The sequence below is a fragment of the Oncorhynchus keta genome, unplaced genomic scaffold (assembly GCF_023373465.1).
Source record: "Oncorhynchus keta strain PuntledgeMale-10-30-2019 unplaced genomic scaffold, Oket_V2 Un_contig_6766_pilon_pilon, whole genome shotgun sequence".
NCBI lineage: Eukaryota > Metazoa > Chordata > Actinopteri > Salmoniformes > Salmonidae > Oncorhynchus > Oncorhynchus keta.
In genome coordinates this window covers 40,024-56,434 of record NW_026289049.1, presented here as the reverse complement: position 1 = coordinate 56,434, position 16,411 = coordinate 40,024, and the positions used below count along the sequence as shown (strand labels likewise).

The 16,411-nt window shown below is 44.0% G+C and overlaps 1 protein-coding gene across 2 annotated transcripts; it reads left to right on the top strand.

The window, feature by feature from the left end:
- The first annotated feature begins 14 nt into the window (after window positions 1-14).
- Window positions 15-16,101, top strand: dnajb14 (DnaJ heat shock protein family (Hsp40) member B14). Of its 2 annotated transcripts, none has more exons than XM_052511401.1 (8): window positions 15-1,205; window positions 4,884-5,067; window positions 11,668-11,813; window positions 13,036-13,224; window positions 13,418-13,503; window positions 13,966-14,075; window positions 14,475-14,647; window positions 15,096-16,101. In XM_052511401.1, the coding sequence occupies exons 1-8, from the start codon at window positions 1,196-1,198 to the stop codon at window positions 15,218-15,220; spliced, it is 1,023 nt and encodes a 340-aa protein (XP_052367361.1). In that variant the 5' UTR covers window positions 15-1,195; the 3' UTR covers window positions 15,221-16,101. The 2 variants fall into 2 exon arrangements, with proteins under 2 accessions (XP_052367361.1, XP_052367360.1); XM_052511400.1 differs by lacking the exon at window positions 15-1,205 and adding an exon at window positions 2,116-2,337.
- Window positions 16,102-16,411: the final 310 nt, after the last annotated feature.

Sequence of the window (16,411 nt, the reverse complement as noted above, 5' to 3'; positions counted from 1 at the left end):
ATTGACAGTAGAATGGCCTTACTGAAGAGCTCAGTGACTTTCAACGTAGCACGGTCGTAGATGCCACCTTTCCAACAAGTTCGTCGAATGTCTGCCCTGGTCAACTAAGTGCCGTTATTGTGAAGTGGAAATGTCTAGGAGCAACAACTGCTCAGCCGTGAAGTAGTAGGCCACACAAGCTCACAACGGGACGCCGAAAGTTGAAGCATGTAGCGCGTACAAATCGTCTGTCCTCAGTAGCAACAAACGAGTTCCAAAATGCCTCTGGAAGCAAGGTCAGCACAATAACTGTTCGCCGGGAGCTTCATGAAATTGGTTTCCATGGTTGAGCAGTCGCACACAAGTTTAAGATTACAATGTTCAATGCCAAGTGTCGGCTAGAGTGTTGTAAAGGTTGCAGTTAAACCATCTGGCAGTCTGACGGACTAATTTGGGTTTGGCGGATACAAGGAAAATGCTACCTAAAGTTGTGGTAGAATAATGGTCTGTGCCTGTTTTTCATGGTTCGGGGCTAGGCCCCTTAGCTCCAGTGAAGGGAAATCTTTACGCTACAGCATACAATGACATGCTAGACGATTCTGTGCGTCCAACTTTGTGGCAACAGTTTGGGGAAGGCCCTTTCCTGTTTCAGCATGACAGTGCCACTGTGCTCAAAGCGAGGTCCACAATGAAATGGGTGTGGAAGAACTGGACTGGCCTGCACTGACCTCAATCCCACCGAACACCTATGGGATGTATTGGATCGCGGACGGCGAGCCAGGCCAAATTGCCCAAAATCAGTGCCCGACCTCACTAATGCTCTTGGCTGAATGGAAGCAAGTCCCCCCAGCAATGCTCCAACATCTAATAGAAAGCCTTCCCAGAAGAGTAGAGGCTGTTATAGCAGCAACGGGACCATCGCTATATTAATGCCCATGATTTTGGAATGAGGTTTGACGAGCAGGTGTCCACATTGTTATGTAGTGTATATTTCAGTGGGTTGGAAGTCATGCTCTAATATTGAGAAATCCAGAACAACCCCACTAAATGAGATCAGAATAATTGCAGCGTCCGATGATCACTGACGAAAGTGCTGCTCCGAACGTTCAGATGTGTTTTGCGATGACGCTTCTCGAGTATTTTCGGTGAGCGGAATCATTTGGCTCCGTCACGTAAAAGAGCCGGCTCATTTGGCCCCCAAACGGCTCTGGTAAAAATGCTTGAAGGTGAGTTCAACTTTTTTTGTATTTTATTTTACTTCAGATTCATCTTCAGCACCACCCCTACATCAACATATGTGAAAATGACAGCACGTGTCTATGTTTAATGGATAAAGGAAGGTAAGTGTTTCCAGTGACATCATTGATGTGCTTGACCAATTATTAGTAAGTGGTGCCTACTAATTGTCTAATTGGTTAACGTCATAGGAAGATGTGTTTCAATCTTTTGACTGCAAAACATAAACACTGTGTTTTCACATATGTTAGTGTGGTGCTGGAGATTATGAATATGAAGTTGAACATTTTAGAAATGTAACACTAGAACCAGTGAAAAAATAACACATTTCCAATTTAAAGCCCAAAAGGTAGGCTCCCATTATGTTAAATCAGGAAATGCACCTCCAAATAAATGTTTACCTGGCTGGATTATTAGATGGCGCTGAATTGTTTTTGTTGCATGGACCAGATTGACATGCCCACTTTGTTTCTGCAGGGAAGATTCACCCTCTTTAGATAAATTACAAAATGATTATCTGCAAAAAAACGTTTTGAGATCAAAAGCAGTAGGAACACCAGGATCCACAGGGCCAAGGTGTCCTTTGGACACATGGAAAAAAGCAGCAGCGGACATTTCTGGACTCTTAACCAACGCGTCTTTACATTCATGAGAGTATCAATAATTTGTCACTTTTTCTGGGTCTATATGATGTATTGTTCAGTAGATTTACTATGTATTATTCATTTTACTAGTTTTTCCTCATGATTTATTTGATATGCTATTGATATGCTATCAAAATATCTAATTGTGTTGTATGAATACTATGATTTTAAATAATATCTTGATGTAAATTTTAAAAAAAAAAGCTGTTGTAGCAGTATTTAAATCAGGGAGCCAAATAAACGGCTCTTTCACTGATTCGGTTCCCGACGTTCACCAAAAAGATCCGTTCGTTCGCGAACTACCCATCACTACTGTCAGCTGAGAGCCGGGGGGGAGGAAGAAAGATGGAAGGGAACAGAGACGAAGCAGAAAAATGTATAAATATAGCCACTAAAGCTCTTGAAGCAGGAGACAAAGACAAGGCGGTGAAATTCTTAAACAAAGCAGAGAAGCTCTTTCCAACCTACAAAGCGAAAGGTAAATATCTACGTTACCATATTTCCGTTCATTAGCCACGTTAGTTAGCCCGTTACACATTAAACACCGATTTAAAATACGATTTGGGAACTTGCCTTGGAATATTGTCACTTGCAATGCACGGATACTACGTAAACATGATGAAATGGTTAAGTAACGTCATTAACGCTTTAAACTGCTCAGGGCAAAGGAAGAAGTGACGTTTCTTTAAATTGCTAACTAACGTTAGCATGCTATCAGTGTGTACTATGTCGCTAACTACTTGACGTTAGCCATTTCTTAGCCCATTTTGTTGATTTGATAAGGTTGACATCCACGGTTAAATGTCTCACTTGACAAGCTATGTTTCATTTTATAGTTATGTTTTAGCTCAGTGGCGAATGTGGACTGGCTATGCTAACTAGCCAATTGGCAAAGCTATTGCTAACTATCATTTACAAACTTTAGCTAGTCTATATGAGCTAGCTAAATGTTGGATTGCCAACTAATTCAGTTTTGCATTATGTGGTCAGTGGAGCGAAGTTCCCCATCTGGGATGTTGTCTCCCCACATGTATGGTCTTTCGCAATAACAAGGTCAACTGACTAAGCAAGTGATGCCTATGCACCAGTTAGTTAGCCAGCTAGGGGTTGTTTCCAGTGTCCCCATGACAGAAATGTAATTTTAAAATGGGTATCAATGTAGGCCTGATACTAGCTTAGTAAGGGACTTGGCTAACTAGCCGGACACAAGCCATGCCTGGCTGTGGTTGTATTGATACATGGTGATGATCCAGCAGCTACCTCGGGCCATAAGCAATTGATCTGCTTATTGCTCTCAGCTGCCGTGATGTTTTGTAATTCATTGCTTTGTCTGTTGAAAAGTGCTTGTCTGTAATCAAACACTTGTATGTTTTGTGAGTGAATCGTGTGCTTGCAAGAGGCTGCTTGCATTATGGTCAATTGTGCAGCCTGCCAATCATATTTAAAAGCTTCTGAAATGGTCAATACTAGTATGTCAGGCAGGAGACATATTTACCTTGTTATGAAGGTAAATGGCAATTTCCAAAGCAGCCATATATAATAGAACACATATTAGCTGAACGGTTGGCTATGTGACAGTTGACAGCAATTATTCCTCATGTTGGCTTAACTCTCACATCATGCAGTTAAACATGACCGTTTACATTCACTAGGAACATTTAGTTGTAGTGAATACTCAAGGTTTGGTTAAAGTGTTTAAAATGGTCACCAAGGAGATGGCTATAGCAGCCTATTCACCTCACTCAAATCAATGTTTAGTTGGTAATGTTCATGGGATACAGCAGGTGCAAACAGTACAGTGAAATGCTTACTTGCGAGCTCTTCCTCACCAATGCCTTATTCAATATAAAAATGGAAGGAAGTAGGAAAGTGGAGGTCTCAACTTCTGCTGAGAATCATTTTTGGAAATGGAGGTAATGTGGCTCTTGCAGGATGAGGTAAGGGGTTTGTAGGGATTCCACTGTCAGCAGATGAGGTAACGTGGCTCGTGCAGGACGAGAAGGTGTTTGTAGGGATTCCATTGAGCGCAGAAGAGGTAACGTGGCTCGTGCAGGATCAGGTTAGAGGGATGAACAGGCTTGTCCACCTCAATCCCTTAATTGAATGATTGACCCAGAGCTGAGGGAACAATGGTAGTGCATAAGCCAGAGCTAAGCTGGGGCCACGGTAAGGAATGACAGGGCAGTGGGCCAGGGAAAACCATCATCCTATTCACTTTTTAATTTCAGTTTTTATTTATTTCATTACCTCCCAACAAGAAAGAATAGTGGATTCTGAGGATTCAAGAAGATTGCATCTTGATTGAAGAAAAACAGCCACCGTCTTCAGTTCAGTGTCATGCAATAATACATTTACCACTTCAACCATTAAGATGAGTATCTTTCCCGACATGCCAGTATTCTCACTCTGGCGTGTCGATCCAACATAGTGTTCAGTTACCTGTGTAAACTTTCACACTAATTGCAGAGCTGTATTGCACAGTCTGGGTGCTGCCAGAGAGAACAGCGATGCACTAGGCAGTATACTCAGGCTGTTGCTTAGGCTGCTGCTGCAGTGGTCATGGGTAGACTGACACAGAGCGCTGCTTTGTGTCATTGGAAAAGCTTAGCACATTCTCATTGAGCAACCAGAGCTGTATATATTCGCCTGCGGCTCTCATGGAAGCATGACCAGATCTCCACTACAGCTCGTCTATGGAAGCCAACTGGATGCTGGGAACAATGTAACCTTAGTTTCTGTGTGAACCGTTGATGTTCCCTTGCATGGTGGTCTGACTTTCAAGAGCCTAGTGTTTCGCCCTGTAAGATTGAGTGCCAGTTTTCCAGAACCAGATTAAGACTAGTCCTTGACTAAAAAAACACTTTCGATTGAAAATGAGAACGCTTTTTAGTCGAGGACCCGTCTTTAATCTGGTTCTGTAAAATTTGCCTTTGAAGTGCTTAGCTTTGTCTCTCTCTTTCTGAATGTGCCACGTCATGCTTTGTTCTGTCTTCTCTCTCTCTTCATCTCTCTCTTCCCTCCTAGCCTTGTTGGACACCTTGACGAGGAACGGCAGCTCTGCGGGGAATGGCACGCACTGCAGACAGCGTACTACAGACAGCTCCTCGGAGAGCACCAAGGCCCGGGCTGGTGGGCAGGACCAGGAGGCCGGAGGGGGCGAGCCCAGCACCAAGGGCTTCACCAAGGACCAGGTGGAAGGAGTGCAGAGGTGAGCAGGAGGCTTTTGACTTTTTTTCCACTTGATTGCTCACTCGCGTAATCTGTTTGGGATTGGCTATCTGTTTGTAAAATCTCTGTTCCGCCCTCCCTGGCGGCCGTATGGTACGATCCTCTGTCCCACTTTTCATGTGTGCAGCATGCAGGCCTGTGTGTAGTTGTGTTGCTTCACTCTGGTGCATTCTCATGTGGCGATTAGGGCGGGAGAGCCACTTTCAGCCTGTTTGGGGTTGTTGACCCTGAGTTTTTGTAATCAATGTGAATTTAGGAGACTTGACACTTTTGGGTGTTCTTTTTTTCGTATGGCTACCTGTTAAGATGAGGAAATGGTGGATTGTAAATTCCCCTACTCACCTGAATTTCCTGTTGCATGTGTGTGTAAAATAGATCATAAGTTACATTTTTTTATTAACCTGATTGGTTCTTCTCACAACAGGAAATTGATAAGGATCTGTCACACGTCATGTGAGCATGCTCTCACACAAATCAGATGTATTTTAGATGAAACTGGAAGTATATCCTTCACACCAAAAATAATTAACCCATGTACTCCGAGTCATTCTGTCTCCATCGAGGGACCATTAGTCAGTGCTTTATGCTTAACATTCTGACAGTAACCGGTCCTTCGAACCGGATGATGACTGAACCAAAGACAGGTGAAATGGAGGCGGAGAGGGAAGAACTGTCTCCACTGGAAGGAAGAGGAGGAGAGCGAGCAGCTGAGGGAAAGGTCTTGGAACAAAGGAAATATCCAGGAGCTAAGCCTAAAGCAACAAAGGCTTCATCCTCAACCACCAGAAGAACCAGGCCAGCACCTGGTTATCTTAAAAAGGATTATGTGGTCGAGGTTCCGACATCAAAGGGCAAGCCCACCAGAGCTCAAAGTGTTGATGGATCAACTATACGTTTCAGCCATCAACCATCCCTTTTGAGCCAAGGACCGGAAACTGCTTTGGAGCAGGAAAGTGGTCTACAGGAAGAACCCATGGAGGTGACTCCCACAGCACAGGTCGACCAGCTTCCTGAGGCAGGCTCCGCTCACCCCTTAAAAACTAATGGGAAATCGTGAAGCACTCTTGACGGAGTGGAAGTTTGACCAGTGGATACCCCTTTGGAAGTGGCCATGGCAACCGCCATTCACTAGCCCTCAGCGATTCACAGACCGCTGTCCTACAAGACAGGATGAAACTATTAGCTTTGGAGGAAATTGAGCGTCAGATTGAGCAGGAACAACAGGCTGACGAACGATGTCACCAATTGGATGTGCAGGCCCGTAGAGCTCTACAGGAACGGGAATTCATTGCCAAGGACCTGGCACAGCAGCGACTGCACTGTCAAGCCAGAAGGGATTTGGAGGAGGCACGGGTGGTCTCATCCTTCCTGGAGAGGAACGAACAGGGAGTTTACCTGACCACCCCTCCACATGGACCTAACCTGTCTGCCTTTCTTTCCCAATCTGCCCCTCTGGTACCCCATGGCATACAGTCCCCGGAGACATGCCGCTCCACCAAAGCCCTCTATGCCAGTGACACAAGTTAGCATTCCCACATCTGGACAAAGCATCACTTCTTTGCTTTTCCGCCAATTACCAACCACGGCAAATCGTTCCTCTCGTCCAGGGCCAGGCCAGTCCTCAAACATCAGGTGGGAGGGCTCTCACCCAATTCCGGCTGCCACCAATGGAGGGTCTGGGACAGTAGGGGACCGGCCCAATGAGGCCACAGTGGGTTCATCAGAAGTCCCGGGTTTATCCTTCATGCAACCAGAAGAGGGAGCTAACATTATGAAACTTCTAGTAGCCTCAGCCTAGGGAATTCCCAGACCCAAACTGCCATACTTTGAGAGCGGAAAGGATAGTGAATTTGTCCTTTTGGAAATGGCATTGGAGAGCCTACAGGGTATTCACAGTCATCTGTCAGAACGCTACAAATACCAAGTACTAATGGATCATTTACGGTTTCCCAGTGCATACAGGCTGGCCCAATCCCAATCCTGCACTTCGCAACACCATACACTGCAGCTCTCCAGGCCCTGAAGGCCAGATATGGTGAGCCACGCCAGCTAGTCCAGAATGAACTAAACAACATCCTGAACACGTTTCCAGTTAGGCTAACCTGTACTAGCCTGATCCCCTAGTCTTTTACCATGGTAAGAACCCCATGCCTTACGCCTGGGCTCTGAAATCCATGTCCTCTCAAACCCTTTTACTAACCTGTGGATCAGGTGTCTCCAACCTTTTCTAGTGTAACAGTATAACTTTAGACCGTCCCCTCGCCCATACCCGGGCGCGAACCAGGGACCCTCTGCACACATCAACAACAGTAACCCACGAAGCATCGTTACCCATCACTCCACGAAAGCCGCGCAGAGCAAGGGGAACTACTAATTCAAGGTCTCAGAGCAAGTGACGGCACCGATTGAAACGCTATTTAGCGCGCACCGCTAACTAAGCTAGCCGTTTCACATCCGTTACACTAGCATGAGAGCTACTTTAAAAAAAATCAGCAGCGCAAGGTGCATTTTATTTTCTAGCTATCAAATGGGCACATTCTTCTCTCCCCTGCAACTCTTCCCTGGTCCTTAGTGTAAGAGAGAAAGTAGTGTTCTGTTTTCTGTCAATATATCTGGTAAAAATAATTAAGCAATAAGGGCTGAGGAGGTGTGGTAGATGGCGAATATACCACGGCTAAGGGCTGTTCTTAGCACGACGCAACGTGGAGTGTCTGGACACAGCCTTTAGCCATGGTATATTGGCCATATACCACAAACCCCCGAGGTGCCTTATTGCTCTTATAAACTGGTTACCAAAGTAGTTATAACAGTAACATCTCTTTGTATACTTTCTGATATACCACGGCTTTCAGTCAATCAGAATTCAGGGCTCAAACCACCCAGTTTATAATGGTTAATAAACAACTCTAAGGGGGGCCCTATAAAATCTGTGATTCCGCTCCCAAAATAAATGGACTATTTTCCCCAAATTATGTTCTGTTAAATTTTTCACTCTTAAAATTATTTTTGTTCATAGACAACCAACGGAATGGGATGTTCTGAGTCCATGTGAATGCTTAAATCACATCTCAAGACTATTTTAAAAATTGTAATTGCGCTTTTGGCGTTTTAATTTATGCATCTAGTGATTGGGAATTTGCCATCTATGACGTGCCGGTCTAGCGATGGTTCTCTACTACTCATTTCATGGCAAAGTTTGCAAATGAGAAATAATAGATATAAATGATATACTTACTCATGATATACTTTTAATTTGAACATGTGGATAGGTAGCCTAGCTTACAAAACTAAAACTATTTAATTTATGGATCAAGCCTTAGTAGTCATTCTGATCTTTGCAGTTAATGTTTAAGTGATGGTTTTGGGGACTGTATTTATGGAAACCCACAAGACAGTTATGACATCCACTGGCTACACACAGAGTGATAAACTCACGCACCACATAGACACACAGGCAATATTGCTGGAAATGAATTGGCAGATATTGCCTTATTTAAAAAAATAATAATAATAATACAAATGAAACAATTGTTTGTTAATAGTGGATAACCAGGGGTGGGATAATGTTGCGTTGATTAGATATTAGCTGGGAGTTTAGTGTCTGATACTTGTGAGATTGTTTGCGGTGGAACAGGTGAAGGTCAGGTGATGTTAAACGATCATTGTGTCCAGATGCCCACCCTGGTTTAAAGCAGTGGTATTCAACGTCTAGGTCAGTGTCGTCGCCCAAAATAAACCCTTTTTTTTTATTTATTTTTTTATAATTACGGGGGGACTAGTTTATTATTTGTGACAATATACAATTGTTGCTGAGAATCATTTGATAAATATAATTTTACTGAGTAAATGTATGTATTGGGTTCTTTTGATAAGAGATGAAAAGGCTATGAATTGAAGGTTATTTGTTGATGTAAAAATGAGATTTTCCAGATTACAGCTGTCGTTAGATTTTTTTTTTGGGGGGGTCGTGAGATGTTAAAATAAGCTATGGTTTAAGTGCCAGGATGTTATACTCATTTCGGCTCATCTAGTTGCATTCGGTGCGCACGATACATTGGAAGGTGGGCTGCAAGGGATTGGCTACTTGAAGAGAACTTGGGCCTTAACAAAGCTACTTATTTGGGAAGATGCTAAATAGTGAAGCTTCTGCGTGGCGTTTCAAATATGGAATTTCTAGCTTCTCCGTTTCTTGTTCTCTTGGCCATCAGCGCTTTTAAACTAAATAATAAACCATCTTTTGTCAATGTGTCTGCACTAGGGATTCGGGATGTGGCTGCATTTTTGATGTTATGTTAATCAGGCCTTTTGATTTCAACATAGATAGGTAGCCTACAAAACAAACTATTTAATTGATGGATCAAGCCTTAGCAGTCATTCAGATCTTGTTCCCAATGATCAGTGCTTTGTTACTGTCCAGCGGTTCTGAATTTGTGATTCACCTGACAGTTTTTTTCTTCTTCTGTTCAATAGGCTTTTGATTTGAACATTTAAGTTCTTGTGTGTGTACTACACCATTTAATTTAATGTATATATGCTACAGCACTTTGATTTCACAAATATTTTGAAATTGAACTAAATGATCTGTTTCTGTCTTCAGTCCTTTTTAAATGAGAGATATAACATATGTCAAACTCATTCCTTTGAGGGCCGAGTGACTGGGTTTTCACTTCTCCCTTGTACTTGATTAATGGTCACTGATTAGTAAGGAACTCCCCTCACCTGGTTGTCCAGCTCTTAATTCAACAGAAGAAGAACAAACAGCAGACACTAGGCTATAAATGGAGTGAGTTATACACCACTGGACTGTATGCTCTACTGCAGTATAGGTTGAATGTGATAGGCCTACTGAGGCTGGTTATAGAGAGACTATAACTCCTTCCTGTTTCGAGAAATTAATCAAATTGGCTATTATCAGGTTGGTTAATGCGATTCATTTCTGTTGAATTTGGGGGAATGGACCCGCATGCAGCCCCACCCACTCGGCCAATCAGTAGCCACTACTGTGTTGTGACACACTGCACACTTTTTTACTGAACGGTACGTGCTAAATAGTATGGCAGCTAGTATGGGTCTTTGGCCACTGTTGTTGGACCCTGAATCATACCAACCGTGGGGGGAGGGGTGTTCTAGAATGATCTCCCTTGAGAGTTCTTGTTAAACACCTCTCTTTCTGTGTCACTGTTTCATCATCGCTGTCCCCATAGGCCAGGGTAGGTGGCTGGGACTGGGAGCTCCGAGCGACTGATGTCCCTGCTGAACAGAAGTGTTGCTAATAATGGGCCGAGTGTAGCCTAGGCCTCCACCATCTTCCCCTAGCGAGGTCGTCTGACGGCAGTTAGATGGTTCTATTGGGCTCCATGTTTTGTTTTCTCTAGCATCTTTATGGTTCGTTAATTAACCCTGCAGTTGACCTACAGGATCACTCATAATCCCCCAGTCCAATGTGGTGTACTCAGAGGGGTTAAACTTCTCTACTGTACTATGAGCCAGCCAATAACACACTTTTTATGTAGAGAAGGCTGCTGTTGAAACACTTACTCAGCTCAACATTTTGTAGTTGGGTTTGAAGTTGAAGCCTGTGGAATATTTGCAGTGTTTGCTGAGCTAATGACAGCAGACTGGTTGTCTGTGTATTTGTATGCAAGTCTTTCATGGCAGAGCTGTTTGGGTGGCTTGTTGTGGTCGGCTTTGTGCCATTGGTGTGTGTGTGTGTGTGGGCCGTTAATCAACTGCTCAATGAGGACACTGCAGTGTTTTACGCACCATACTACCCCTATGGGAACCTCAGACTCGGCAAGGTGCCCATAAGGCCAGTGAGAGGGGAAGGGAGAGGGACTGAGAGAGTGAGACAAAAGAGAGCTGTGACGCATCTCGTTATGGCAACACTCACATAGTGCTTGGTAGGCCTGACCAACATCTAGTCCCATTGTAAAGAGCATACGAAGGTATGTTTCTTTACTAAGATGCTGTGTTTGTTTAGAGACTAACCTGTATCTTTGTTAAAACAGGCCTACATGCAATGTAGGGTTTAACCTCCAATTGAAAGGTACACAGTGACATCAGCATATATTTGATTATTCTAATTGAATGTTAATGTAACAGTCTGGCAAGTATCTCAGGTGGTTCTCCTTGGAGACTGGAGGCAATCTCTCTTCTGCAGGTCATGCAATCGACTCTGTGTATTGCGTTTGAACTCTCCTGCTCTGTTCTGCCACCAATGTTGATTTGCCCTCTTGTGGTTTCAAATGGTACTCCAGGAGCACAGTTTTCTAAACCCAGAGGCGCAACATTGCGAGACTTCCTGGAACGCTTGCGAAACATACCAGAAGTGAAAATTATTCACTTGGATGTTTATTTTCTCTAAATGTAAAGGCACAACCTAGATACTTTCCAAACACTAGTTCTTGAAGCAAAACATATCAATTAGAGTTTTTTTGTATTGCTTTTGGGCCAAATGTGATCTGTGCTACAACCCTCATGATTAATTAGATCCACTGCATTGTAATAAACTAGGTCTATCTGTTTCCTGGACATGTGTAACATAGCCCTGATGAATCACTCACTGTCATCTCTATTAAAGGATAAAGCGGTGTAAGGACTACTATGAAGTCCTGGGCACCAGCAAGGAGGCCAATGAGGAGGAGCTGAAGAAAGCCTACAGGAAACTAGCACTCAAGTTCCACCCAGACAAAAACCAAGCCCCTGGAGCTACAGAGGCCTTCAAAAGTAAGAAGTTTCACATGCATTGTTTTTGTGTTCGGTGCCAATCACATGTATCACAGGGCGCGATACAGCCAGCAGATGGACCAAAGACGGGAGAGCGCAGAGGGGAGGGGAGAGGTATGTATGTCTGGCATCTACAGGGGCGGCAGGGTAGCCTAGTGGTTAGAGTGTTGGACTAGTAACTTAAAGGTCAGCTTGGGGATTTGAACTTGCAACAAGGTACATATCTGTCGTTCTGCCCCTGGACAGGCAGTTAACCCACTGTTCCTAGGCCGTCATTGAAAATAAGAATTTGTTCTTAACTGACTTGCCAAGTTAAATAAATAAAAATGTGGCTGTAATGTAGGCTACAGGTCTTCACGGATCCACCTGTACTCTATTTCGGGACCCGGGCGAGTCACAGGTCTGGGTCAGATCATATATGATTGACATAGGTCTCGGGTATGTGTAAATTTAACCAACTTGTCCGGAAGGTACAAATCCGAATGCAACTGCTGCAATAGAGGGAGAGAAATTGTATCATTTATGCTCTTGTTTTCACGAGTGGCGGGTGCAGGTTGTTGGCCAATCATTAGTCATCAAAGTGGCAATGGGCTACAACCATCGAGCCTTACTCCGTGTGTGGCAAAAGTTAGGAGATATCTAATCAATGGAATTAAAATGACGGAGTTAAAGGAGAAGAATAACCAATGGGTAGGCAGGCTGCTACTTATCTGAATAGAATTGTTTGTAACTGTAGGATCAGGAAGCGTATGCACTGCAGCCTCAGCCTACCTTAACTAGCTTTTCCCGGTTTGATGCAGTAAAGCCCCCGCACTACGTAATCATGTTTGATGATAAATAATCGAGCTATGGCAGCTATTAGTCTACTATAGTGCCAGTCAGCTTGGTTGGTTGCTGTCTCTCCCTCCCGCCTGCTAGAATGGTCTCTCTCACTCAGCTCTGGTTAATAAAGTAGCTTTCAAAAATGACTTCTTCTGCTTCCCTCACTGATCGGACCGGGTCTGGAACAAGTGAGTCCCTACAGCATTGTTAGCAGCATACATTTGACCTGCCATTAATTGAATTGGAATAGATTGAGGACTGGCAGAGTATCTACGTCTGGCCCCCCGACGTAAAGTTTGCAGATCAGTGTTAAATGGAGCATCGGATCCGGGCCAATGTCTACTTTTTTGCTGACTTAATGTGACACTTATTGACCATGAGTGTGTTGTGGTTCTAACAGAGATCGGCAACGCGTACGCCGTGCTTAGCAACCCAGACAAGAGAAAGCAGTATGACCTCACGGGGGCAGAGGAGCCGACCAGCCCTGGCCACGCCCACAGCCAAGGGTTTGACTTCCACCGGGGCTTCGAGGCCGACATCACTCCCGAGGACCTCTTCAACATGTTCTTCGGAGGAGGATTCCCCTCTTGTAAGAGACACTCATACAATTTGAAGTTAATTTCATCCAGTGGTTGCAGAGTTTGTCTCAATGTTTAATAAACAAGTCTTAATTCATTACATCAATTAAACACAATTGTCTTGCTCAAACATGAATGTTTATTAAATGAGTATTGTATTGCAAGTCTTTGCCGAGTCACTAACAGGGTACCTCTTCTCCACAGCGGCTGCCCACACGTTCACCAACGGCAGGGCGCGATACAGCCAGCAGACGGACCAAAGGCGGGAGAGAGCAGAGGAGAGGGGAGAGGTATGCATGCATGTCTGGCATCTACACTGCCAGATGTATACTGTGACTGTCAATATAATACCTACTGAGTCTGGGGTAACTTCAGGTCAGACTTCCATAGCAGACCCCCCTCTACAAGCTATGGGAGTCTCGGCAGCATGTTGCAGGCTCTGTTTTAGTGAAGGACGCAACCGTTCCAACGTTGACTGGGATGAGCTCTAGTTAATTTCGGTGTGCTACATAGTAAAGCAGGTAAACATGCATAGTCACTAACAGGACAGTACATGTCTTAAAATATTAAATAGTAATATATGCCATTTAGCTGACTCTATCCCAAGTGGCTTAGTCATGCGTGCATACATTTTACGTATGGGTGATCCTGGGAATCAAACCCACTATCCTGCTGTCGCAAGTGCCATGCTCTACCAACTGAGCTGCAGGACAAAAGTGTATGCTTAGTGATTTTTGTAATCTGTTTTCCAGGGAGGGTTCTCCATGTTTATCCAGCTGATACCCATCGTTGTACTGATCCTGGTGTCCATCTTGAGCCAACTGATGGTGTCTACCCCCCCCTACAGCCTCTACTCCAGACCGTACGTGTACACACACACACATACGCTGGGGTCGTGCTCAGTATGGATCACAGTACTTAAAGGTTTTGCCACAGAAAATGAAAATCTGTGTTCATATTGGACACATCATGCATTTAAGTGGTACCACTCCGTTTCAAAACGTTTTCTCCCACCTGAACACGGCCCAGGCCTTTAATTCTGTACCCCTGCTCCACATGCTCGGTGCTGAAAAATACTGTCCAATGGTGATATGGTTGGTGTATGTAACGGACACACCTACCAGTAAAGTACTGATGCATTTATTGTGTGTGTTTGATCATTCCCATCGCCTCCTCTCTTCACCAGGTATAAAAACCTATACATCTCGCTGTTCTCAGAACAGCCGTATGTAACTTGATGCCTGTCCTCTGTCCTCTCCAGGTCCACGGGGCAGACGGTGAAACGGCAGACGGAGAACCTGCATGTGGATTACTACGTCAACAGAGACTTCAAGACAGAGTACAAGGGCTCCAATCTGCAGAAGATTGAGAAGAACGTGGAGGAGGACTATGTGTCTAATGTCAGGAACAACTGCTGGAAGGAGAGGCAGACGAGTAGGTGTCCATCATGCCTCTATTAGTTGGGCGCTATCCAGATGTTCATACCGTTTCTGTACCATACCAGGTACTACCAGAAGTATTAAAACAATTTAGGCAACAGGGATCTTGATCCAGGAGGAGATTAAATGTCTCTGCTGTAATCTAGCCACGTACCTACCAAGTTAGAAAACCAAATGCCTAGCTGAAGCTCTGACCTGGATATAATTGATTTGACACAGATTTCTTATAGTTATAAGCAGTGGCGTAGCACGCAGCCCCTGCAGGGTATAATTACAGTGAGGACTTCAATCAAATTAGCCCCATGTAAAGCAATACAAGTTACTCGTACAAAACAGGCATTCATTTCCTTCTATTTTGTGACGAAAGCATTCCCTCGACGTAGCTTAGTGTGACATTGTTGATATTGACTGAGTCTTCTGTTCATCTCCCCCTTCTCTCTCAGAAACAGACTTGCTGTATGCTGCTAAGGTCTACAGGGACGACCGCCTGCGTAAGAAGGCTGAGCTGATGACCATGGATAACTGCAAGGAGCTGGACAGACTAAATGACCTGTTCAGAGGGGGCTGAGCCCGCCCGATGCCGCAGGCTCCCACAGGACGCTTTTAGAAGAGATATATGAATAGATATATAATATGTATGTAAATGTTTTTTTTAAGGAAAACCATGGAGATTGAAAGGAGGAAAAATACAAATAATTAGCCTTACCGTTGACGTTCTAAGTTGTCCCCATCCCTCCCCCAGTCCCCATCCCTCCCCCAGTCCCCATCCCTCCCCCAGTCCCCATCGTTCCATCCTCCTCACCACCCCCTCCTCCCTGGGAACTGCCTTGCTGCATCTCAATGAACCAACTGAAGAATAGACTAACCTCCCAAAACACTTGAGATCCACAACTTCTTTCTCTTCTATCTTTGCTTGTCTTTTTGTGTTTTCTGGAAATAAGAACCCACTCTGGAAATGAACACTGACTGGAAAAGCAGAAGGCATTGTGGTGGTGCCTCGAGTATTGAAGCGCCAAGCATTCTGCTGTAACAAGCAAATCACCGTCTTCTTCACTCTAGATAACTACTTCACCTGCTTGACTTAAAAAAGATTTGTAGGCTCATCTGGAGATGCTGCCCTCCTTCCAATCCATACATTAGCAGTGCTAGTATTGTGAGGAACCCAGAGAATGCTTCCAAGCTACCACAGTGGAACCCACAGTGGAACTCACAGTGGAACCTTGTGTGGAGTTACATGGACCTTGAAGTTCATTCCGCAGATGAAGAAATGACCACTGTCTCACTTGAACTTTTTTTGGCCTGGGAAAAAATGTGAAGTCGGAACCATAATCTTCATCAATTGTATATTTTTAATTTTGAATGTTTGAAAATTTATGGAGTTATTTAAGTAGAAAAACAAGGTTTTTCTTCATTGCTCGATTAATCATTTGAATAAACAATAAATTATTACCAGAAGCAGTTTTGATTTGTTTTGAGCACAAGAGCTTGTGCAATTGTGTGTATGAAGCAGATGGAAGGGCAGGTTAAACACCCTTTTAAAATGTGTTCATAGTACTCAGACTGTAGGCCTATTCTCTCCACATAATATTCTCCCTGGCATACAGATCCATTACTCTAGTAGTTTGTATACAGTCTCACTTGTTTTGCAGGAAGCCTTGTTCTCAAACTAATATGGCCTCACCATATTTATGAGGCTTGTAAAAGATGTTGTGGATTTGTATGGCTACATGCTCCAGCTTGGTACCCAAACAGGTTGGTA